The sequence below is a fragment of the Centropristis striata genome, chromosome 8, assembly GCF_030273125.1.
Source record: "Centropristis striata isolate RG_2023a ecotype Rhode Island chromosome 8, C.striata_1.0, whole genome shotgun sequence".
Lineage (NCBI taxonomy): Eukaryota > Metazoa > Chordata > Actinopteri > Perciformes > Serranidae > Centropristis > Centropristis striata.
Genome location: NC_081524.1, coordinates 37,683,130 through 37,707,170, shown reverse-complemented (window position 1 = coordinate 37,707,170; position 24,041 = coordinate 37,683,130). Strand labels below are relative to the sequence as shown.

Here is a 24,041-nt window from a genome sequence, read left to right as displayed (position 1 = left end):
ACATGTATTTTTTGGTGCTCATTAATGTGTGCTTATTTTGTCATTATTTCTCTCATGTATGATGTATATTCAAACAGACATGGTGTGGTACGCCTTGTCCGTTTGGCCCCTGATGGAGGTATAAACTGAGTGAAGCATACTGCTGTTTAGATGAATACACTTTTATACTATTCTTGTTTTGTGTCTTGTTTATCTCGTGTAGCACAGGGACGACAACTGCATTTTGTTGTGCAAACCTGTGTCGTACACAATGTCAATTGATTATGTAAATGACAGAAAAAGAATCACCAACCATTTGGATAATTAACTGTTAAGTCACTTTTCAGGCAAAAATGGCAGAATGCTGTTCAGTCCTTCAGATATAGAGACTTAATGCTTTTCTCCACTATCTTTTTTAACCGAATACCTTTGGGTACTGGACTGACAAAACAAGAAATTAAAAAAACCTCACCTTGGACCTTGAGAGACTTAGATTATTCATTATTCATCATTTAGTTACATTTTATAGACCTGTAGTCCATAAAAAAATAGTTGCAGCCCGAATGTGCCTCCTTCAGGTGTTGTTATGTAGCCTGTTATTGTTAGTAAAACAGCCCAGTAGTTTTTTTTCCACGTATGTGAAACAGTAAACAGTTCTAATGCTAATGCAAACATTTCTGTCAAGCATTGAATCCACCATTTAACACCATGTTTCCAGCATTCCCTGAGCATTGAGCTAAAGAAGCATGCATCTTAGAAATTATTTTTGAACCCAATTTTGTGTGAATTCACAGATTAGTTTGCGAGTTCACTATTCCAGAAGAACGAAACCATCAAACAGCTTACGAAGATTTAATGTACATTTATTCTTACCACGTGGAACATATAGTATAAAGATTTCATACTGAATAAATGATATTCATTGAGCCAAAAAAGGGAAAGGGAGGAATTTACATGTTGTCTTAGCTACATAGTCTGAAATACAAATATGCAGAATTCATGACTGAAGAAAAATTGTCAAATGTGTACTTCATCTAGTTTATTTTTGTTGTACCAGGAGATAACAGGTTTGAGCCGTGTCTGCCGTACTACGGAGCTGTGGAGAGACCAGAGGTGTGGGTCTAAACAGCGGGGGGACTGGAGGTCACGGACCAAACTCACATGTCAGCCTCAATCCCTCACCAATAACAAGTGTGAGAATAGTGACACAGACAGAGACAGACACAGAGAAAGGAAGTGTAATGTACAACATTATATATACACCACAGCAAAGCTGTATTTGAAGTTGAAAACCAGTCCTAAGAGGTGATTTCTTTTCATAAGGGTATTCATACAATCAAGGGATAAGAGGAGGTAAGGGTGTTGTAGGTTCTTGATACTTTGGGGAAGAAAGCCATTTTCTGTTTAACACCAAACTAAAATGACCTCAAAACTCTAGAAGAGCTGCATCTTCTGCTTCTGTGTGAAACGTGTTACAGAATGCTTACACTCAAGAGCAGTACGGTACAGAAAATGTCCTACAATCTACTGCACACTGCACAGGCCTCCCCGGTGAAGATATCTATTGACAGCACTTAGTCTACTGTCGGGCTGACTGGTGAGAATCCAACTACAGCAACTAGAACCAGTAGGCCACTTGTCAGTCTGCTTCACCTCTGAACGTCAACCAGTTACAGACTCATTGTGCCCTCGAGGGGAGAGCTAGGGCACACTGTGTCTCCCAAACTCACTGTAAACGAGACAGCAACTTTGGTTACAGTTTTTGTTTTTCAGCTATTTATTTATTTATTCATTTATTTATCTTTATTAAAAAGTACTTTTTCCCCCCAAGTGCAGAACAGTCTCCCAACCGTGGTGCTCTGCTCTGTGTCATCCAGTTGGCATTCATGTTGCAAGTAGTGTCACTTTGTGGGCTTCTCTCTGGTTTATAATCCACCACAGCTCTGTGATTAACCCTCCTCGAGCAAGGACGGCCTGGGGAGGGCTCAGAGAATGGAGTCTGAAGGATTTTCATAAATTAAAGACAGTCACTTGAACTTTCCTTGCCCTGTTACACACACAAGCCAGGTTTTCCAGGGAAGAGGTGATTTGGGGGATAAAAACCCCCAAAAAGTGGAGCCACGGCTCCCTACAGCTGTCATGACTGGCCAATCAAAAAGAGTACATCACAGATAACATGAGAAACCAGCGAGTTCATTAAGGGAGACACTGAAAGGTCGAGGAGCCGGGACTCTTGTAGTGTGAACTCTGAGTGGTTCTCCTCCACCTTGGCTAAGGCGTGCAGAGCCCGGGCAGCTCGCCGCATCATGTCCGGGCTTGTGGGCTCGAAGTGCATCCCCTGTAGGTGTAGTAGAGAGCTCTGGCTCTGCTGGAGCTGTGTGGCGGCCAGACTATCCTCCAGGAAGCCTAACAAGTTGCCCACACTGCCTTTCTGGACCGCGATGGCTCGGGCCGCCACCGTATCGCCCTGCGCCAGGTTGGCCAGCAGGACCACGGCCATCTCCCTGCAGACCGCCACCTTCCTGTCTCCGATTAGCCGCACCAGGTTCCCGTATAGCTTCTCCAACCGACTGAATGGCGGAGTGGCCAAGATGAGGTCCACATTGTTGTCTTGGATGCTTAGCTTGCTTAGCGTCTCCAGGACCAGTCTCTGAGGTGACAAAGCACTGTGGGGGCCTAAGGTGGGGAAGGGGTCCTGGGCCTCTGCTGACGGGCAGACGGCCCAGTGGAGGAGACCGTCCAACAGGGGCAAGCAGATGCTCTCGGGGTAGATGGAGAGGTCCAGTTGGCCTGAGATGTTCGCCAAAGTGACCAGTGTGTTCTCCCTCAGGAGCTCCAAGCAGTCCCACCACCACTCGTCCCTTTGGCCCATACCCTCGTCTGAGTCCTCGTCCTTCTCGTAGGTGAGCGGGGCTTGCTTGCGCTCGGGGTGCCGGTGGTGGAGCAGGATCAGGCGTCCCAGTAGCAGCAGCAGCCCCGGATGTTTGGACATCTCGTGGTCATTTCCTGGCACGAAGGAGAGACTGCGGATGATGTTGGAGACACAAACGCAGCGGCGGGCTAAAGAATCCTGCCAGTTAGCCAGCGCGATGAGCGGCCCCTCGTCTTTACTGTGAGGCTCGTCCTCCAGGATGGTGCCGTTCTGCTTCGCCTTCTGAGTGAAAATGTCGGATAAAGGAATAGGTCTATAATTCTCCTGGAGACTTTTTGAAAGGTTCTCAATCGTCTTTGTCTCAGGATCTGTTTTCCTTTCGTCTTCACTGCTGGACTTCTCGGAGACTGCTGCTTTTTCTGAGGAAGACGTCTCTTTTGGCCTTTCTTCTTCATCCTGATTCTTTTTCTTTTCTTCCTCGGTTGGCAAAATATTTTCCAGTATTATATCTTCTGGGACTCGTCGTTTCAGCAAATTTGAGGGCACGGATATTCTTTCTCGTGGTTCCAAGAAGTCTTTGCGTGGTTCAAAGTGAGTCTGGATGTGTTCTGTGGAGTCTCCCCCTCCAGCGCTCCAATGGACTAACCCACTGTCAAACTCCTGCAGTTTGCCATGATTATTGGACTGGCCGGCCGCAAATGGGTCTTTCTTTCGTACCACCTTTAAGGGAAACTTGTCAAACTTGCTGGCCTGTTTGGGTCTCTCTTGGGCAGGTAAAGATTGGGACGAGCCTGTCTGCTCAGACGAAGAACCCTTGCTCTTCCTCTCCTCGTCTTCTGTCTTCTCATCTCGACCCCGAGACTCAGAGCACTGCTCTTGCACTTCCTCCTCTTTGACCCGAGCCGGCCCCTCCGTTTCCTGTTCCTCCTCTTCTTCGTCATCTTCCTCCTCTTGTTCCATGTCCTCGGCTCGCGGCTCCTCTTCTTCTGTGCTGTCCCAGTCTCCTTTCAAGGCATCAGGATCAAGTAGCGTCCTCTGGCCGGGGTCTCCCACCTCGTACTCCCGAAGAATGCCAAAGATTTCGATGAGGCAGCGTCTGAAATACTCAACCACCAATTCTAAAAGGCCAGGCAACTGAAAAAAAGAGCAAGATATGGAAAATATTAGACATGATCCCTACGCATAGCGTTGTAAACCATCGAGAAGGACTCAATGTTAAGTCTCACCGTGTTCAGATCAAAGGTGGAAATACTGTTGTCATCGTATAGGAGGATGTTGATGGTATCTAAGGCCCACGTGCTCTCAGCCAATAAACCAGACTTTAATGACATCATGACTCTCCAGGCCTCCGGGGTTCCTGAGAAGTCAAAGACAAAAAAAAAAAAATTAGTACGGCACAAACATCCACTTAGAATAAATTAAACGGCATTAGGCAGTGCCATCAATAATAAACAGGGTTCATACAGCTTTAAACGGGTAAAATTCAAGCATTTTAAGGTACCTACATTTCCATATTGTCAAAGCTTTATCATTACATCTAAATTGGTACTATAAAAGCAAATGCAAAAGTTAAAGTTTATACCCAAAGCAATCAATTTAGCCTGATACTTTGTTTATTTTACATATTCATTAAATAATCATGATACAATCTTAGTAAGTATTGATACAATACTTCATTCAAACAAATTCCTAACCTTGAAAATGTAACAGTTAAATTAACCAGTTTCCAAACTTTAAAAACTTTCTACGAACCCTGAATAGAGAACTTCAACATTCATAATCAATAGTCATACCGATATCTTTCATGGTGAGTCTCCGACGTGGTTTCAGGACAGGATGGGAAGCTTCTATAGAGCCCGGGGGAAAAGGCATGTCTCTCCTTATTAGAGGCGACTGCACCGGAGGGGGCACTATGTGAGACGCAGGCACTGGAGGACCAGCCTTCTGCATCTTCATGACTCCGTGCATGTAGGGAGATTTACTGGGCGATGTCCTGCTATCCATGGGGCGGGGCATGGAGGCCGGGCTGGACACCTGTGGAATGTGGTTCTGCACACCCTGAAGGGGCTGGTAGTTCGCCTGTACTGAACGAGGCATGGGTTGGCCGGGCCCTGCTGGACCGTACGGAGGCTGCCGCGGGCCCATCTGACCCCCCCATTGGCCGTCGTGATTCATGCGCTGCTCTGATGTCATCAACTCCTCCGAGCGGTTCATGCCGGGGTACCCGGGTCCTTGGGGCGGGCCCCCGGGGCCACCTGGCCGGCTCGGATAGTTTTGATAGTTTATATCTCGCGGCCCCTGCCACATACCGCCCTGAGGACCCTCGGGGCCCGACTGCATCATCTGAGGGGGCATGTTGGGCTGAGCGTTGGGCCCTGCCGCTCCCTGCATTCGTTCACGACCAAAAGGAAAGGGAAACTGATTGCCTGGGCCGGGCGGACGGCGATCAGCGCCGGGGTAGGGCCCGCTGCCGCTGTACTGATTGTACGACTCCTGCTGTCCTGAAGAGGGTGCAGAGGCTCCTCCTTGCTGTGGCTGCTGCTGTGGCTGCTGCGGTGGTTGTTGTCCACCATGGAAGGGCCCGCTGTACTCCGTCTCATGACGCTTTGATGGAGGATAACCTCCTTCTCCAGGACGCTTGTAACTCTACAAATCAAGAAGTACACAGAGACAATTATTTCACAAATGTAAAAGAACACATGGGTGAAGAAGTGGATAACTCGTCTTTGTGGACAATGCAGATTCCGGTCTTGTCAGATTCATATTGCTTTTCTAGATATGTGTTTTAATTCACACCAATTACTAACGATAGTCAATTGTATATAGATTACCATTTTCTTTAACAGGAGGAGCATACCTGTTCCAAGTGTTATGTTTTGTTTGTTTTTATTTTTCTGTCTATGTAAATGCAGCTATTTGAAAATATGGAAGTTGAATGATGATACATGAATGTAAAAGCTGTATGTCAAAGTGTTATAAACTGAAAATAAAATAAAAATATTGTGGGAAAAAAAAAAAAAAAAAAAGAACACATGGGTTCATAACGGTTTCCTGCCAAATACAAAGCTAAATCTAATGTATGATAAAAGCTCAGCCAAAGAGAGAAAGAGAGGCCGATGCAGTGTATTGAGCAGAGTGAGAGTGTGTAGTGCGGATAGATAATTGACCTGTTGTTGTTGTGGGTACATTCCAGGCTGCTGATTTGGGTAGGAGCCTGTAGGGGGCGTTCCCTGTCCAGGATACTGATTACCATAGGAATCATGCCTGCAAACATTGTGCCTTGTTAGTTTGATCATGAAAATATTATGCATCTCTAACTCACTGAATGAAGTCATGGCTCACTGCTACACATGTACAGTTAGACACACAGTCAACATTAGATTAGAGAGTGGTTTACAGTGAGGAAAAATAAGCTAGGGTTTCTTTTTGTTTATAGTTTCACACTCAATTACATTTGACTAAATCTTCATTACATTTGTCTCAGTTATATCAATAGGATTCATTATCATCATCAATTTATACTACTATTAAAAATAAAGGCAAACTTTAAATACTCAATATAAATACCCAACTCTTTGTTGGCATGCAACAAGCCATAACCAAAGCGCTCTGTAGATGAACTAAGAATTGGAGTAAATATTTTATCCATGAAGGATGAACATTGTCCATCGACAGTAGCTGTAAATCCAAGAAGCTTGGCAGATAAGTGCTATGTGAAGTTACCGTGGCTGCTGTGGTGGGAAGCGATTTGGCGAATACATCCCCGTGTCGGCGTTGGCAGGCATCATAGGGTTTGGCTGAGGAGCACCGGATCCCATGTTGCCCTCTGGGCCCATTCCTTGCTCCGATCTGGAAAAACCAGAACAAAACAAATGGTATGTTTCCCATATTTTGCTGCACACAGATGTACAAATTATACTAGAGGTCATAAAAGAAACAATAGGATAAACAAAGGTTGTGATATAAATATTTTAGTTGGAATTCAAGATAAGCTACTAGCGGAAATTAATTTTTCCAATTGAACTTTTTATGCATATAAGACTGCATTAAAAAAATCTAGATGATGCAACAAGGAAAATTGTGTCAGGAGACAGTGAGGTGAAGAAGTCACAGGCTAACACAATGAACCATCCCTCAAGCTAACGAATCCTGAAGGACAGAGAAGATAAATCTCTTGGTCAATGCAATTGTTTGTAAAACTATTTTCTGATAACGACCGGGTTTATTCATTCATCTGTCACCAGTTTATTTATTTCATTTTTAACTGTACTCATTTCAATCTTCATATAGTCTTGTCCCTGATCTTGTATGTACTTTAATTGATGTTGAATGTGGTGTATGAGAATTGTGGTTGATTGTTCTTATTGTATCGTGGTGCTGCCTTCTTGGCCAGGTCATTCTTGAAAAAGATTTTAATCTCAATGAATTTTCTCGATTAAATAAAGGATATTGACTAACGAGGCAATCAAAGAATAACAAAAAAAGGACAGTTAAAATAGAGAAATACATATATCTTGCTAGGAAAACTCAGAGGAACAATAGGGTGGTTAGTATTTCTTAAACAATATAGAGTAAAATGTAATCAACATGACATGTACCACTAATGGCAACTTGTTTCAGATGTGTTCGACTGAATTTGAATATTGCGTTTGGTTCTGGTTTCTATAACAAAACCGTGTTCATCATCAACTCACAGCACAGTTAAATATTGAAGAAGCGGTTTCCGTAGCCATTGTATTAAACTGAATTTAACTTAGATACCTTTCCCAATCTGCATAGGGACTTTGAGGTGAGACTGATCTTAAAAATAGCTGCTAGTTATAATCAGCAGTGTTCGATGACCTTGAAAATCTTCCCTTCAATGATTCTTACCTCCTGTCGTAGCCTGGTCCGTAGGGATACTGCTGTCTGGGCCCCATTGGCATGGTGCCCATGGCCCCAGGCGGTCCTCTGTTGAATGGAGGCTGCTGCTGTGGCTGCTGCTGTTGTGGAGGTTGCTGCTGCTGCTGGTCACCCACCCCGCTGTTAGGACCCTGGTTAGCAGGCAGAAAGTGCTCCCCAACTGGAAATGCATTCAGAATTAAAGCCCATTAAGAACTGATTAACTGAACGGGAGATTAAGGAAGTACTTTCGTTTTTAGGAAAACAAGATCCATTCAAGCTTTTCTACTCAGTGTGCCCACCTTTCCGCATGTTACCAAAGGGGTCTTTGTTGGGTTCGTAGGGGCCCATGCGGCCTTGCATGTCTGGTGTGTTCATGCCAGGCTGATAGGCAGAGTTGGGCGTCATGTTCTTCCTGGGGAAAGCAGGGTCACTTCCGTCAGAGAAGGGGTCCTGAAGGTTAACGCTGCTCCTAGAGAGAAGCAGGGGTGAGGGCGAGGGAAAGGAAGAAGGAGATAAAAGGAAGAGAGAGCAACAGAGGGGGAAGGGTAGAAAGGAATTAGTTTATCCGATACAAATGTCTTTTAAAAGAGAAGAAGAAGAAGATTACTTTATTAATCCCACAATGGGGAAATTCAACCTCTGCATTTAACCCATCCTTTTTTACACACAAGTGAACACACCATGCAAGGAGCAGTGGGCAGCACATTACTGCGCCCGGGGAGCTGTGCAGGGGGGGGGTTAGGTGCCTTGCTCAAGGGCACTTCAGTCCTAGACCTGGGGAGATGGGGAATCGAACCAGCGACTCTCCAGTTACAAGCCCAATTCCTAACCCAAAAGTTCAAATCAAATGGCAAGAGTTTTTTTAACTAGTCACCTGGACCCTGGTGGCATGGGGGGCATCTGGGTATGAGGAGTGGAGGCTGGGGTCGGAGGTTTTAGGTCGCCCCCCTCAGCCATGGAACTGCTGGTGGACTGGGGTGTCTGAGGACCCTGCAGAGAGCCTGACCCAGCTGTGGAGCAGAGGGACGCTTCAGTTGGAAATAAGAGAGGAGCAGATAGACACGATGCTTTAATGACACAGCAAGTTATGCATGTTTAAAGTGCATCGTGAATTGGAAAACTGCAGTGAAACACTGTTCAAAAGTTGAGCAGGACTCTAACCTGGAGAGGGTGGCTGGACCTTAGCAGCTTGGTTCTTTTTGTTGTCGGTAAAAATCTCAGGAGGAGGGTCTTCACCACGCTCGATCTTACACTCAAAGGCATACAGACACTGGATGTACTGTTTCTTCAAAGAGCTGGCAGCACTGCTGGATGTTCCCACGTTCAGGGAAGTGGCCAGATCACGCCATTTCTTATTCTTATTCACCTGGGAGACACAAAAAAAGAAATATTTAGAATGGAGATTACAGCAAATGAACTCTGGATTTACTGAGGTTCATGAATGTTGTATTAACCTGCGCCATGCTTCCGATCTCTTTGACCGACATGTACAGTCGGAAGAGGTCGAGGGGTTTTCGGCCTACAGCGGGCAGGTTGGTCATGCCCATGGCTTTCTCTTCAATGAAGGCCAAATAACGATCCACCCACATCTTCCTGTCCGGCTCTGGTCCCAACTCATACAGGAGGGTTATCTTCTCATTGGTTGTGGTGGAAGAGTTGGACTTCTGTAAAGTGCAAGAGGAAAATATACAAATAAATAAAACGGTGTTCAACTACAGATGCAACAAAAGAAAAGACATTTTAAGATAGTCAGACTTGAAAAGATTTTAAAAAAAAATGCTGTTTCTGTTACAATATGTGGTATAGACAGGTTACCTTGGTTTTGGTTTCTGGCTTGGGTGTTACAGGCCCATCGACTTTGTTATTCATCTTGTTGTTTACCTCTGGACTGGGCACCATACCTAGACACAAAATATGATACTCTTTCAACAAGTTTCACAAAAAACAGGACAGTAGTTTTTCTGTAATTCTGCTTACAAACAAACAAACCAGAACAAAAAAAACCTCCTTGGTGGAGGTAATAAAGATAGTTGCAGTGGTCTCTTTACAACTTACCACTTGAATTATTGGCCATGTTTGGCCCCATAGGATAAGGTGATCCACATTGTGTGTTCATCATTCCAGGCATGTTGTTCATTGGTGGGCCATAGGGGGGGCCGGAGCCCATCATGCCTGGAGACATGTTGGGGTAACCAGGCATCCTGGAGGGAGGAGGAAATAAACGAGACATATTGTATTTAATAAAAGTGACTAAAAAAAGGCACGTTTTTCATATTTAAGCTAATCAGAAGTCTTGTGTGGTATACAGTACAGTCCAAAAGTTTGGACACACCCATCTCATTCAATGTGTTTTTCTTTATTTTCATGACTATTTACATTGTAGATTCTCACTGAAGGCATCGAAACTATGAATAAACACATATGGAATTATGTACTTAACAAAAAAAGTGTGAAATAACTGAAAACATGTCTTATATTCTAGTAAGCAAAGGGTGGTTACTTTGAGGAATCTAAAATACAAGACAAGACATGTTTTCAGTTATTTCACACTTTTTTGTTAAGTACATAATTCCACATGTGTTCATTAATAGTTTTGATGAATTTACAATGTCAAAAGTCATGAAAATAAAGGAAAAACATTGAATGAGAAGGTGTGTCCAAACTTTTGGCCTGTACTGTATAAAGGTGGACAGGTGAGGACCTGTCATAAACCAACCTGTTGTGCATGGAGTTGGTGGCTGGGTGCTGCATGGCTGCAGGGTCCTGCGGCTTCCTGTTCATGCCTGGAGGAGGACACATTCCTGAGCCTACCTGGGGTGGCATGTTGCCCATGTTGGGGGGCATGTTTGGACCCATGTTTGGGCCCATATTTGGACCCATATTGGGGCCGTATGGACGTGCCCCCATCTGATTAGGAGGCATCCTTCCTGGGGGCATGCCAGCATATGGTGGTCCACCACCCTGTCCTGCCATGGAGTTCATTGGGCCCATGCCAGGCCCGGTGTAGTTAGCATTGGGCATGTTGCCATAGCCAGGTTGCCGGGGATAACCTAAAGGACGACATTATAACAAAGATACTCAGAAAGAGTATTCATTGGCTGTAACTGTATACTGTTCTAGAAAAGAAAATAACTGCGACACTCAGAAGTTTATTGGTGTTCAATATTAAAATTGGATTGTCAAAACTATGACAGAGTCTTCTCCTAAAGAGCTGTGTGAGGCAGACTTTTTCCCCACAGTGTGCTAGCAGAGAGAGCTATGCAGCCTGAGCAACAAGCCTTCGTCACAGTCTCAGCTCTACTGACAGGAGGCTCTGCTACGTCAGCTGACTCTCTGCTTCACAGCTATAAATAGCTGCAACAGAGTCAGAGGGAGGGACCAACGGTTGCATGGTATTCCTATGAGGCAGGAGAGATATCTTCCATAGGTTTGTCTAATGGGAAGTGCACATGAGGAAACTTCACAAATAAGTAGTCGATTAAGTGAAAACCTTTAGAAATTAAGACCGGAGCCATAAGAATTCCACCTTTAGAAGCCATTTCACAATTACTTTTCACAACACACAGCAGAGAAGAATTTCAAAACTAAACCAAGCTCTTTTTCCAAGTAAAACCAAGAGAAAGCGTTTAAAAGTGCACACCTTGGGGGCCATATTGTCCTCCCTGCTGTCCATAACCACTCATGGAGTTGTTCTGCTGATATGGGCCAATCCCAGGATGCATCTGTGCCCCTGAGGACGGGCGCGGTGACAGTGCAGAAGCCGACTGAGGGGAGCCATAAGGGGGCATCTGAGGGTTTCTCTGCATAAACCCTGAAAAGACAGTGCTCAGACTCAGACGCTACGGCAAACACGTTAATCTCTATGAAGACTTTGTGTTTAGACTGCAGTTTACCTCTGTCCTGGGCCATCGGAGACTGGCTCATCGCAGGGTGCAGACTTCCATCTGACTGCACACTTGACGGCCTTGGAGGCATCTGGGTCCCTAAACAAACATAATTAAGTTACATTAGTGTGACCTTAAGCAAGTGCAATGTACTGTAAATACTAAGGTTATAATGTAACTCATTCCAAATTAAGAACAAAAGCTGATTTATATTTTCCTTCTATTCCAAGCAATTACCAAAGCAAAAAAACAGAATATTTTCTGCTGGAAAATATGTATCCAATCAGTTCTGTGTCAGGTTATGTAGTATTTCTCTATTCTCAAGATGTATTTGGCTGAAAAAATGCTTTTTAAAAAATTGTAAGAAAAAAAACTGTCACATTTTCAACCCTTTGCAACATACCACTTGAGGAATTCAACAACATTCTAACAAGGACTCCAGGGCAAGTAGCACAAACATGATACTGGTAAGTGATTCATCAGTCTTTTGTCAAAAAATCCATGTTGTCAACCTCCCATCAGACGCCAAGTTGATAGAGGAAACCAAATATATGGAGGAACCTTTTAAAAAATGAGTGACCTTCTCTGAAAAATAGTGAGTTAGTATTTTTTGTGAAAGTGTCATATTATTTTTAAGATAGCTCATTTTAAGAAGGTTTACTTTAATCACTTACAGGGAAAAAAGTTTTCATCTTAAGTTCTCAATTATTGGAAAGAATTGGCTTTCATACATTAGAGCTTGAATGAAGTTTTAAAGAAAGAAGATGAACAGTGGTGGAACTATGTTATTCCAACTTTGAAGATACTAAAAGGGGGATTTTAAATTTGGAAATTATTATATTATAATTCCTTATAATAAAGTTTTCGGTAACGCTTTATAATAAGGTCCTTAATAACCATTAATTAACAAGTAATAAGGCATTGTTCTTGCTTTAGATCCGGTAGTTGCAAAAAGCATAGTTAACTTATAATACATGAGCAATAAAGTATATTTTAATATCAATACAGCAAACAAAATAAGATTAATAAAGGCATGGCAAAGACATAATGGTAGGGTCATGGGTGTTTGTAATGCCATTATTAACACTTATATAAGCTTATAAAGACACAATAATGTTAATAAGCATCTTGTAAGGACTTACAAGGGCCTTATTACTTGTTAATTAATGGTTATTACAAGGAACTTAATATATAGTTCCCAAGTTTTGTTCTAGAAAGTGTTCTCCAAGAAAATTCATGACTTAAAGATAGTATTTAGTTTCATCTCTTTCTTTTAAAGCAAACACTATATACAGGGTTCATACACTTTTTTAGCAATGGTTTTCTATAACCTTTCAATTAATTTTCAAGAAAAAAAAAAATTAATTAATGCATTTCAGTCGGACCACTGTAGTCGGTGCCTCTAAATCAAACCACCGACACATTTGATACACCCTGCTATGTTTTAATTGCAACTTGAATTCTTCTTAACACATATTTACATGGATTGAAATAAAAAAAAAAATCTTCTGACTGAAATTTTATTTGCGCTCCAGCCAAGTGTTTGAAACATGTTCCAGGTTACTTGACACCTGCTTAAGAAATACTAATGCATAAGAATTCGGCAGGCCTATTTTACACATTCTAAATATTATCCAGCAATATTTCAATGACTTTTCCAAAACCTTACGGAGGATTTTATTTTCCAATAACTTTTCAAGGACCTAGAAATTGCATTTTCAATTTCCATAACATTTCCAGGTTTTTCATGACCGTACGAACCCTGTATATAAGTTGTCATGATGTAAAGCACAAGTGGTTTGGTGTCTCTATAACAACTGTTAGGACTCTGCTATTGATCATATGTCCCATTAGAGTGTGTGAGGGATCAGCCCACCTGGCATGTTGGCAGGTGACAGCGGTCCTGTGCGTGGCGTGCTGGCGCTGGCGGGAGAGCCAGCTGGCGAAGGTGACGGCCCTCGGATGCCTGGCAGGTGGGGAGACGTGTGAGGGGAGAAGGGCGACTGGGCCTGGTTACTCTGCTCGCCCTGGCTGCTCGACACACCCGATGTGCTCACACCGGGACTCAGGGCGCCCTCTGCACCAGTCGGCAGGTCATCGATGGACCCTGACAGGTCCTGAAAGCACACACAAAAAAACAGGGAGAGTCAACAAACGTGGTAAAACACAGAAAAGGGAAAAATGACTTAATTAATGTGACAACTTCAGAGGGTTTAGCTCTTGTGCGTTTAACCCCGACTGTTTTTTTTTTTTTTTTACGGATGGATCCAAACTTTTTACGGTAATGAAATGTGTGTTTAATTCACCGGCTGTAGTATTAGCATGTTGCAATTCCTTGTCTGTTTTTTTTAGATCCGAGTGGCACACATACAAATACTACACACATGGACCCAGAGGCCTTTGTCCTTATTTATCTTTTTCAAAGAAGAAAAAAAAAAAAAAAAAAAGGAGTGCGCATTAGTGCCAGAGGTTGTCATGGTTACCGAGGTTTGTAGGATGCGAGCTGAGTCAGCATGTAGCAGCAGCCTTGCCATGTGATTTCAATACAAAAACAAGCAGCGCTCTCATATTCAGCTCAGATTTACCCATTTACACAGCACCTTTTCCACACAGCTGTCGCTCAATAACCACTTATGTGCAACCGCACACAAAGTCTAAAACCATCAACCAGCCACAACAAGCAAAATTAAAGCTTTTAAAACATTAATACCTGGCATTTTAAGGGGAATTTTTAATTTAATGAGCCTCATTTTGTCATATATTTGATAAGTAGCCAAATGTCTTGTGAAATAAAAAACTCCAAGACAGAATAGAAACTAGCCCTCTTTACACTAGGGTGAAAACAGTGTGAAAAGGCTTTTTATGTTCCAGCAGTGACATAACAAGCAACTGACCGGAAGGCTGGAGGGGCGGCCTTGACTGTCCTCTGGGCCAGATTTAGGCTGAGTGGATGGAGGGGCGTTGGACTGAAATGAGTCCTGGGATACCTCCTAAAAGACACCAGAACACATGCTCAAGTCTCCTGCCAGAGTTACAGCAGGAAAGCATGCATGTGAACCCACACGGAGAAAGATAATTAAGCATGATGAATATGATCCCAGACTGAGGGGAGTACCTGCTGTTGTGGAGGAGGAAAGCGCTGATAAGGTGACTGTTGTGCTTGCTGCTGCTGCTGCTGCTGCTGAGGGTTCTGTGGGTACGCTGCAGGCTGGCCCTGTGGGTGTTGGCTGTGTCCCGGTGGCTGCTGTGGAGGCTGAGACTGTGCCTGCTGTTGCTGCGAGGGGGGCTGCTGGGGCCCCTGTGTGGATCCTGGGTAGTTGGACTGGCCCTGTGATCCAGGGGGTTCCTGGGAACTTGGCTGCTGAGAGGCCTGACTGGGGGGACCTTGCTGCTGAGCGTAGAGAGACTGGCCGGATTGTGGGGCCGAGGTCTGGGAGTACGGGGGTTGAGACTGTGGAGGCCCCTGGGACGGGCCTGGCAGTTGCCCCTGGGACTGTGGGGGCATGTGGGGCTGCTGATAGGGTTGTCCTCCCTGGGTGTGTGGACCAGAAGTGGGCGGAGGGTGGGTTTGCCCCGGGTAAGGTGTCTGGCCACCGGCTTGTCCTGGTGGGGGCTGGGAGTAGGGGGTTTGTTGCTGGCTTGGGTGAGGAGCCTGGCCTGCCTGGCCGTAATATGGTGCCTGGCCCTGGGAGCCATAGCCTCCTGGTCCCTGCTGTCCATAAGATCCCATCTACACCGAGCACACAAACACATAAGACTTCAAACAACTGAAATGCACAATCACTGATTAACCCATTGAGGCCTAAAACGCCTGTAAAACCTCTGGGCGATTTTAAACTAAGCATTTTCAAAAAATAAAAACAAAACTAAAACTAGCAAACTCACTCTAAAAACTAACTGAAACTAACTGAATTTGAAAACAAAAATTCACAACGAAATTAAAACTAAAACTAATGAAAAATCCAAAACTATTATAACCTTGTTCATACCTTGACATTATATAAACATATTTACAACAGCAAACATTCATACACCCATACTGGTGATATGGACTATATGTAGACAGATAAAGTGCAAATGCAGGTTTAGAGGATTAACCCATTGAGGCCTAAAACGCCTGGAAAACCTCTGGGCGATTTTAAAATAAGCCCCTAAAACCTGAAGTTTTTTCTGGAAATTCAACAGAAGTGTCAACGCTTCTACTAAATAATAGATTTTTCAGCCTCTGTAGCAGATAGAAATTAAATTCAAAAAGTATTTGAGAGCTTATACAAATACTACAAAACGACGTATCCGCTTTCCAGGCTTCAATGGGTTAAATAAAGAAACTAAGGACTTATTTCCAGCAAAACAATCTCCAAACATGAAACACTTCAAAATCAAATATAAAAAGCATGTCTTCACACGATATAGGGATGAAAACGGGTGTGTAAAATGACAGTAGGTGGTTATTGTTGATGTTTTATTTTTTAAATGTGTTACTATTTTTTCTTTTTTGTGTGCTATTGTTGTTTGTTTGTTCATTGTTGTCTCATTATGACTACATGGGTGTATGTGTACTTATGTGTTTGTAAGTTAATAACAAGTTATGTGTGTTAATAATGGTAATAATGAGTTTATAAACTACATTACTATGTTATACATACACTACCGGTCAAAAGTTTTAGAACACCACAATTTTTCCATTTTTTATTGAAATTCAAGCAGTTCAAGTCAAATGAACAGCTTGAAAGGGTACAAAGGTAAGTGGTGAACTGCCAGAGGTAAATAAAAAAAGGTAAGCTTAACCAAAACTAAAAATAATGTACATTTCAGAATTATACAAGTAGGTCTTTTTCAGGGAACAAGAAATGGGTTAACAACTTAACTCTATGGAGTCTTGGGCTATTTTGTCCATTTTTTAATTATTTTCATGTCTTTTTTTAGTCCTTTAGTTCAACATAAAATGTGATTTTGAATCTTTTTTTCACTTTCAAAACACTATCATGCTCAATAAAGAATTTTAAATGTTGCAAATGTGCATTCATTTCAGAGTACACTGAGACATTAAACTGCATCATTTTCAATTAAATTCTGGAAAAGTTGGTGTGTTCTAAAACTTTTGACCAGTAGTGTACATATATATAAATATTATTGTTATATAACTGAATATAGTAAATTAACATAGGGAGAAGGGATTTAATAAGCTTCGGCTTCTTCCCACTCCTTTTGAACACAAAGTCTTGTTGTTTCATTTTGTGTTGTTGTCTTGTATTTATTGTTGCTCGTTTGTTTTTAAATGTTCATCTTTTATTTCGTGTTCAAATAAAATTCTCAATCAATCAATTTCCAAATAAGACAAATCATGTGATGATGTTACCATGTCCAAAATCAAATGCCTTAAAGAGAACAGTTATTTATCGTGCTATCAGTTATTGGAATAATTGCCCACTGAATATACGTGAACTGAATCGTAAAGTATCTTTTAATTATTACTTGAGAATGCACTATTTAAATTTGTGAGTAGTGAATTAACATATTTACTGTATGAAAGTGAGAATTAATGTAATAGATATGAATGTAATAACTTATTCGGAATGATTTCTGATGATGTATATAATAATGTCTACAATGTTTAATTGTTAAGTGATTTTTGTTTTGTCTTGTGGACCCCAGGAAGACTAGCTCCTCCCACTTTTGGTGACAGCTAATGGGGATCTTTTTAACAATAAACAATAAACAATGTGTAATACCTGTGGACCGTATGGCATGCTACCCATGCCTCCAGGGGTACGTCCTTGTATTGCCACTGGAAACCGCTGAGGACCTGGAGGGCCATAACCCTGGCCAGGGTACGCTGGCCCCTGTTGTGGCCCTGCGGGTGGCCCCTGCTGCGAAGGCTGACTGTATGGACTGCCTGCTCCGTATGGTTGAGCTCTCATTTTCCCCATTGGGTCCATAGGACCGGGTGGCTGGACAAAACATGAAACATCAAGTTAGGAACCAAACAGCAGAGGAGAAATCTTGTAACTGGTGTCAGAAAATACTGATAGACTATACAGTACAGGCCAAAAGTTTGGACATACCTTCTCATTCAATGTGTTTTTCTTTATTTTCATGACTATTTACATTGACTACATTGACTATTGGCATGTGCTAGTTAAATTGTTTTACCAGTGAAAACCTACTACAGCTGTATATACCAAGATCTTAAAATTAGCTTCTTTGTGAGTTTGAAAAATTACCTCATTGATAACTCTTTCTTTTTAACCCCTACACAACTGTCAAATATGGGCACAAATACATCAAAAAATACTCATTAAATGTTTAGAAAGTAAAATAAAAATGCTTGTATGAGAAAATGTATCTAATTAAAATACAAAAATACATTATACAGTACAGGCCAAAAGTTTGGACACATCTTCTCATTCAATGTATTTTTCTTTATTTTCATGACTATTTACATTGTAGATTCTCACTGAAGGCATCAAAACTATGAATGAACACATATGGAATTATGTACTTAACAAAAAAAGTGTGAAATAACTGAAAACATGTCTTGTATTTTAGATTCCTCAAAGTAACCACCCTTTGCTTACTAGAATATAAGACATGTTTTCAGTTATTTCACACTTTTTTGTTACATAGTACATAATTCCACATGTGTTCATTAATAGTTTTGATGAATCTACAATGTCAATAGTCATGAAAATAAAGGAAACGCATTGAATGAGAAGGTGTGTCCAAACTTTTGGCCTGTACTGTATCTGTATCGTTATATTTTGTGGCGGTGATCAATTTTTAATTAATAGTTTATATCCAAAGATTTGCAGCGAGCAAGAGCGTTGCAGAAAAAGTAGTGCTTTGATACTGGATGGAACAGGGACATAATTGCACATCTCACCATTCTGATTGCATAAAAAACTTAACTTATTTTTAAATCGAATACTATGTATATGGCAATGTGCTCTTTATAATAGGAGTTTCCCTAAATTGGATTAAAAAATTGCAATAATCACCTTGCTTATAGTTTATTTGTACGTCGCTTTGGATAAAAGCATCTGCTAAATGACATTGCAGATTGTAGATATTTCAATGAATTGAGTCATAACACTATAGTATAATGATAGAACTCATATTGCCAGATTCTCACCAATGTAAAGCCCTACAGCTGGTAGATGTGCCTCACTTTCCAGCCAAACAAACAATGTAAAGAACTAATTCATTAATAAATTTATACATGTACTTAGGAGACAATAGGTCCAAATAAAACACTGCCAAATTAAGCTTGTTTAGTGAATATTTGCTGGTAAAATTTCTCTCATAGCCATTTAGCCAGTGGACAAAAAAGTTAAGTTCTCACCCTTCATGCAGCCCTCCTCATTCTTATACAGCTTCACTATGTCAATACAGGGTGTTCATAAAATACTTGGCTGCAGTGTGCAACTTTCACAGAACTATAAGTGTCAAAACAAACTTCAATGAATGTGGAATTTGTGCTTTTTTTCACCTTATTTCCCACGGTCATTACCCTGATTTCACCACTTTGCCATAGTTTCGGAAGTCAACAGAGCTATATATATCTACTTTCGAATGGAGGGCAGTCTGCCCAATCTTAAACATATCCCAGCTGTGCTCCTGTTTTGAGCCTGGTCCAAGAAGCTTTTTTTCCCCCCAGAGAAGGCAGTTTGGCTCTGGATGAATGACACCAGAAATGAACGAAGTACTTTCACAACTGCAGGAGAGAGTGAAAAATGCACAAGAGCATGCCCTGTCTATAACTCCACAGTTAGTCTCTCTCAGGTAAAAACTAGTTGATACTAAATCATCAAGGCCATCAATATAGTGCTGCGCCATGCTAGGGCCTTACAGCGAACACCCAATTATTCCCTCACCTCCACCAAAATTATATGGCTCTCAAAGGTTGGGATTTTTAAAATTATTCCAACAAAAGAACATCTACTCGAAACTGAAAGTACCCCCTTACATTACATCAGGTGTATTCCCACATGTGCACTTTGGCGAGAAGAGCATCCTCAGCTTAACAGCCCTTTACAAATAGTATGCAAAAGGCCTTACTTGACATTTTGCAGATCCAAGATAATGAGGGGAAATAAATAAGAGCAGCACATGGCTAATCTGCATAAGACAGAGAGGAAACTCCCTTGGCCAGTGAGAGATGGTGGACTGCCTTCTGATTGGCTTGAGGGGGGGGTTGGGGGGAAATTCTTTGCAGTCACACAGTCAAACTTGCCAGACACAGTAGCAACACACACACACACACACACACACACACACACACACATATCCTCACAGGCAGAGGTCAGATTTGCCTTTTGCTACTGTGTAACAAGTTATAATTTGAAACAAAGCTGTCTAACTGCCGATAATTTGTTTATCTTTGGAACATCAAAGATAACAAGGTGGTATGTAAATCCATTATAAGAATGTGATAGAATATGATACTTATAATATACCCGGTGCTGTTTTAAGCCATTATGTTGTAAACATTTAATGACTAGTAATGCTGTTATTTGGTTAATATTTGGACTTGAAACACATAACATAGACACTAGCCATCATATACAATGATGCAGAGTTCAAATGGCATATGAGATCATCCATCAAGCTACAAAAGGAACGTGATGGGACTGATTCTGTTATGGCAAAAATGCTACAACAAACTGCTAATAACTTGTTGTTCCCCTCATAATGAGGGACGTGTTTGTCAAAAGATAAAGTTAAAACCAAATGGCCACGTCCCAAATGCTCCAACACTAGTCGTTCTGCTGAAAGTAGTAGAAAGAGTGGAGCAGAGGAGAAAAGTGAAAGAGCAATACCTCTGGTGACCCTGTGATGAATTAATACTGTGTGTTCTTATCAGCAACTGTTGCCTTGCATCACATGTAATTAGAAATGGCCATGAGCAGCGGATGAGGAGCCAATCAGATTTCAGCTAGCATGTCAACCAAAGACCAACTATCTCCTGGCTTTGACAGCAGGATTTTACCTCCACAATTCAAATCCCAGTGCAAACTGCAAATCTGCAGGCTGCAGTCACTCACTCTAATGACTGAGCTGACTGTTTACAGGCAACATGCATGGGAAGCCCTGCAGCTTTTCAGGCACAGGGATACTAATTTGATGAATATGATCAATACTTAATAATTAAAACCCTTTCCTAGACATCTTACATGATATTTAAGTGATTTAAACTGGACCTGGACGAGCCATTTAACTCAGTGAGAGGCTGATTCGGCATGCAACACATTCCTTCCGTCGTAGCCACAAAATTATAGCTTAGCGAGCAGGAAAACAATATAAATGTGACCGTATAAGCAGCTATCGCAAACTAATGTGTGTGAACACGTCATCCTTTATACCACCGTGTAGCACAAACACATTAATAACAGAATGCATTGTAAAATCAAAGCGTAGAGAAGCTATTGGATAAAAAAAACGGAGCCGTGGCTCTTGGCTGAGTCTTTTCGCCCCTTTTCAAAGTCTGCGGCCTTGTTCCCTCCTCACCGTCCTTACATCTACTCAATAACTTATATCTCCTTCACGTGACACTCTTATGTCGCTACATACCTTTATGGATACATTTAAAGCAATAATTATTTAACAGGTTTGGTGTAAAGGGAAAAAAACACACACGAGAGGCAGCCATTTTAGAGTCTTTGCGAACTAGTAGCAGACAATGGCTGGCCTGCTGGGCTGAGAAGCAGCCAGGAGGAGGAAGGAGAAACATCACACCTTGCTCCTCTAATAACGTCACTTTACCTGGTTTCTAACTAGCGGCTGCCCGGCGCTTCCCGGGCTCATAGGCGACGGGTGATGGCTTCTTTGTTGCCAACCCGGATTGCTGCCTGCATACAGAGCGCTGCTGCTCATGTCTGCTGCTCCCTTACTGGCTGCTTCCTGGCTGCTGTAGTCACTAGACGGGTAGTTTGGATATCCCCGCGTGGAGCTCGGGGAGGTGAGGAGCTTGTTGAGTGTCGGCGTGGACGTGGGCTGCGGGTTTCCAATGTTATATCTCTGGTTACTGTAAGATCCAGCCATGGCCGCGGGTCCTCCCGCTGCTGCTGCTGGGGGCTTCCCGGTCCCTGGCTGCCCCCCAGCTGTCGGCGCCTGGCTGCTGCGAGGGGAGCTCATGGCGTACGGCTGGCCCGGGTAGGGAGTCCTGTTCGGGAACGGGTTGTAATTGTTGCTAAACTGGTGGTTTGCAAAGCCATGCTCGTGTGCATTAGGTTGATACGGGTCCATCATGGTGCTCGACTGCACGACCGGACCCGCAGCAGCTGCCATGCCAGGGCTTTGTTGTCCGCCATGTTGATGAAAAGGGGCCCGGCCGTAGCTGTGGCTGTATCCGTATGAAGGTGGAGGGAACGAGGTGCCGTGGTGGTGCACCAAGCCGGGGTGGTTGTTTCCCTCCGGTCCAACAGAGTCATTCTGGTTATTATTGTTAGCCCTGGGCGGGTTCCCATTCCCGTTCTTCATCTCCGGTTCCCCTCCTCCTCCTGCATTTCCACCGTCGGCCCCGTCCTGCAGATCCCCCCGGCCCGGCGATCCGCTGTCCAAGCCCGGCTGCTTTTTGTCTGACTGCTTCTCCCCCGGTACCGACTCCTCCTTGGGGTCTCGATCCGGCTTTTTGAGTTCGGAAGGCGGGCTAGTGTTAAGAGTGGCGGCGCTGGCGACCTGAGCGGCCATGATATACCCCCCCACCTCTCTCTCCCTCTCCTCTCGGCGAGTCAGTCACAATCAAAAGCTAGCATTGAATATAAATAATTGTTTATAACCATTTATCCTTGAGCCGATTCATTCCCACCCCTTATACCGGACCGAATCCGGCTGCCATCCCGGTTCCGGTTCCGTTAACGGGTTAGAAATAGGATGGAAGCTCCATACAATGCGTAAAAAAAGCGACAGAAATTGTTGTGGGAGTTGTGTTAGTGAGCCCGGGTAGAGGCAGGGAGCAGACCCAACCAACACGAGGCTCCGCTACATACAGCCATTTTACTGAGCCGCACGGATGGCTGCAAAACATGCACTGGATCCGCTCCAAAGCGGACTGGACTTTTTTCTTTTTTTTCCTTACAACCACATTGTCTCCCCCCCATTGGTGGAATATTTTCTCGACATGAAGAGAGCCTAGTGTTCACACAACTCAACAATGTTGTGTTACCAACATATATGAACTATAAACCAACCGCTAGAAAGCCTATGCATTATATAAAATAAAATAAAAACATTCATAGGCCTATGCATGGCCAATTTCATGAGTAATCCGTGCATGTGGGGGGGACTAATTAATTCATGAAATTTAAAAAATAATAATTTTAATGTGCACGTATGTTTGCGCACATGCAGACAACATAGGTGCACGTGTAAAGAGCTGTGCTTGCTGCAAATACTGCAAATGAGGAGTGAATTAAATGAGTTCATTCGGCCTGGTTTGCACACAGTTCTAATTCTTACTTGGGAGAAAAAGAAGAAGAAAAGAGTGGTTATAGTCAAATCTATTCATGTATTCAGTTCAGAGTTCTGCCTTTGTACACTGTTGTTTTTAGTTAATTCCCACCAGTGTTTCTGAGTGGTATTTAGGCAAGCAAAGGCAACACACACAGGTTTTTCCAGAGTAGAAGGAGGAAGCCTTGCAGCAAATGAGACTACCAATGCACATTCCCTCTTATTCCCTCCCCTGCCTGCCTGCCTGCCTGCCTGCTCTGCTCTCCTCTACCACCCCCTCTCCTCTCCTCTCTGTCTGTCTCTCACTCCAGCAGAAACACTCCTCTGCTGAGTGTGGGGGGATGGGTGCACAAGCTCCAGCTCTCTCTCTCTCTCTCTCTCTCTCTCACCCTACTAACATTGAACTACGCCGTGCAGGGAAAGGGGGAAAAACAGACCTTATCTACCAGACAGAGGATGCATGAACAGTTTCAAAGTCTCCCAACAATTAGAAAAATAGAGCATTTGTCCCCCTCCTCTCCTCAGTCAAATGAAGCAGACATTTTTGGCATCCACAAAACGCACAGGGTGTGTGCACAGCATTGAGCAGGGGTGGTAATGAGAAGTGTGTGTGTGTGTGTGTGTGTGTGTGTGTGTGTGTGTCGCGCGCTAGGCTTCGGGAGTTTTTATTTGAAAGAATTGAATGCAAATGTGTGCTGAGGTTTATGAGGCGTTTAATAGTTCGATTGGGCATTGATTAAAATTCAGATTTCGGGTGTAAGTAGGACGAGGTTGCCTTTCGGTTTCTCTCTCACTCTCGACACACACACACACACACACACACACACAGAGAGAGAGAGAGAGAAACTGTCTCTCTCACTCTCTCTCTCACAAACATGCACACGTACACGCACACAACCTCTAGGGGGCTTATGGGGGGGGGGCAGGAAGTACCAGTGAGAAGGCATACTTGATCACATGTACAAACATCGGAA

The 24,041-nt window shown here is 43.0% G+C and overlaps 1 protein-coding gene across 4 annotated transcripts; it reads right to left on the bottom strand.

Moving 5' to 3' along the window:
- Positions 1-826: 826 nt before the first annotated feature.
- On the bottom strand, positions 827-22,652 carry arid1aa (AT-rich interaction domain 1Aa). Of its 4 annotated transcripts, none has more exons than XM_059338365.1 (20): positions 21,382-22,652; positions 17,352-17,570; positions 14,735-15,349; positions 14,514-14,609; positions 13,496-13,736; positions 11,629-11,718; positions 11,376-11,546; positions 10,452-10,785; positions 9,791-9,936; positions 9,551-9,636; positions 9,190-9,399; positions 8,897-9,101; positions 8,610-8,763; positions 8,035-8,204; positions 7,724-7,913; positions 6,575-6,700; positions 6,019-6,115; positions 4,645-5,497; positions 4,078-4,208; positions 827-3,985 (listed from the first exon to the last, which is right to left on the bottom strand). In XM_059338365.1, the coding sequence occupies exons 1-20, from the start codon at positions 22,306-22,308 to the stop codon at positions 2,117-2,119; spliced, it is 6,930 nt and encodes a 2,309-aa protein (XP_059194348.1). In that variant the 5' UTR covers positions 22,309-22,652; the 3' UTR covers positions 827-2,116. The 4 variants fall into 4 exon arrangements, with proteins under 4 accessions (XP_059194348.1, XP_059194349.1, XP_059194350.1 ...); XM_059338366.1 differs by having other exon boundaries at positions 8,035-8,201; XM_059338367.1 differs by having other exon boundaries at positions 8,035-8,198.
- Positions 22,653-24,041: the final 1,389 nt, after the last annotated feature.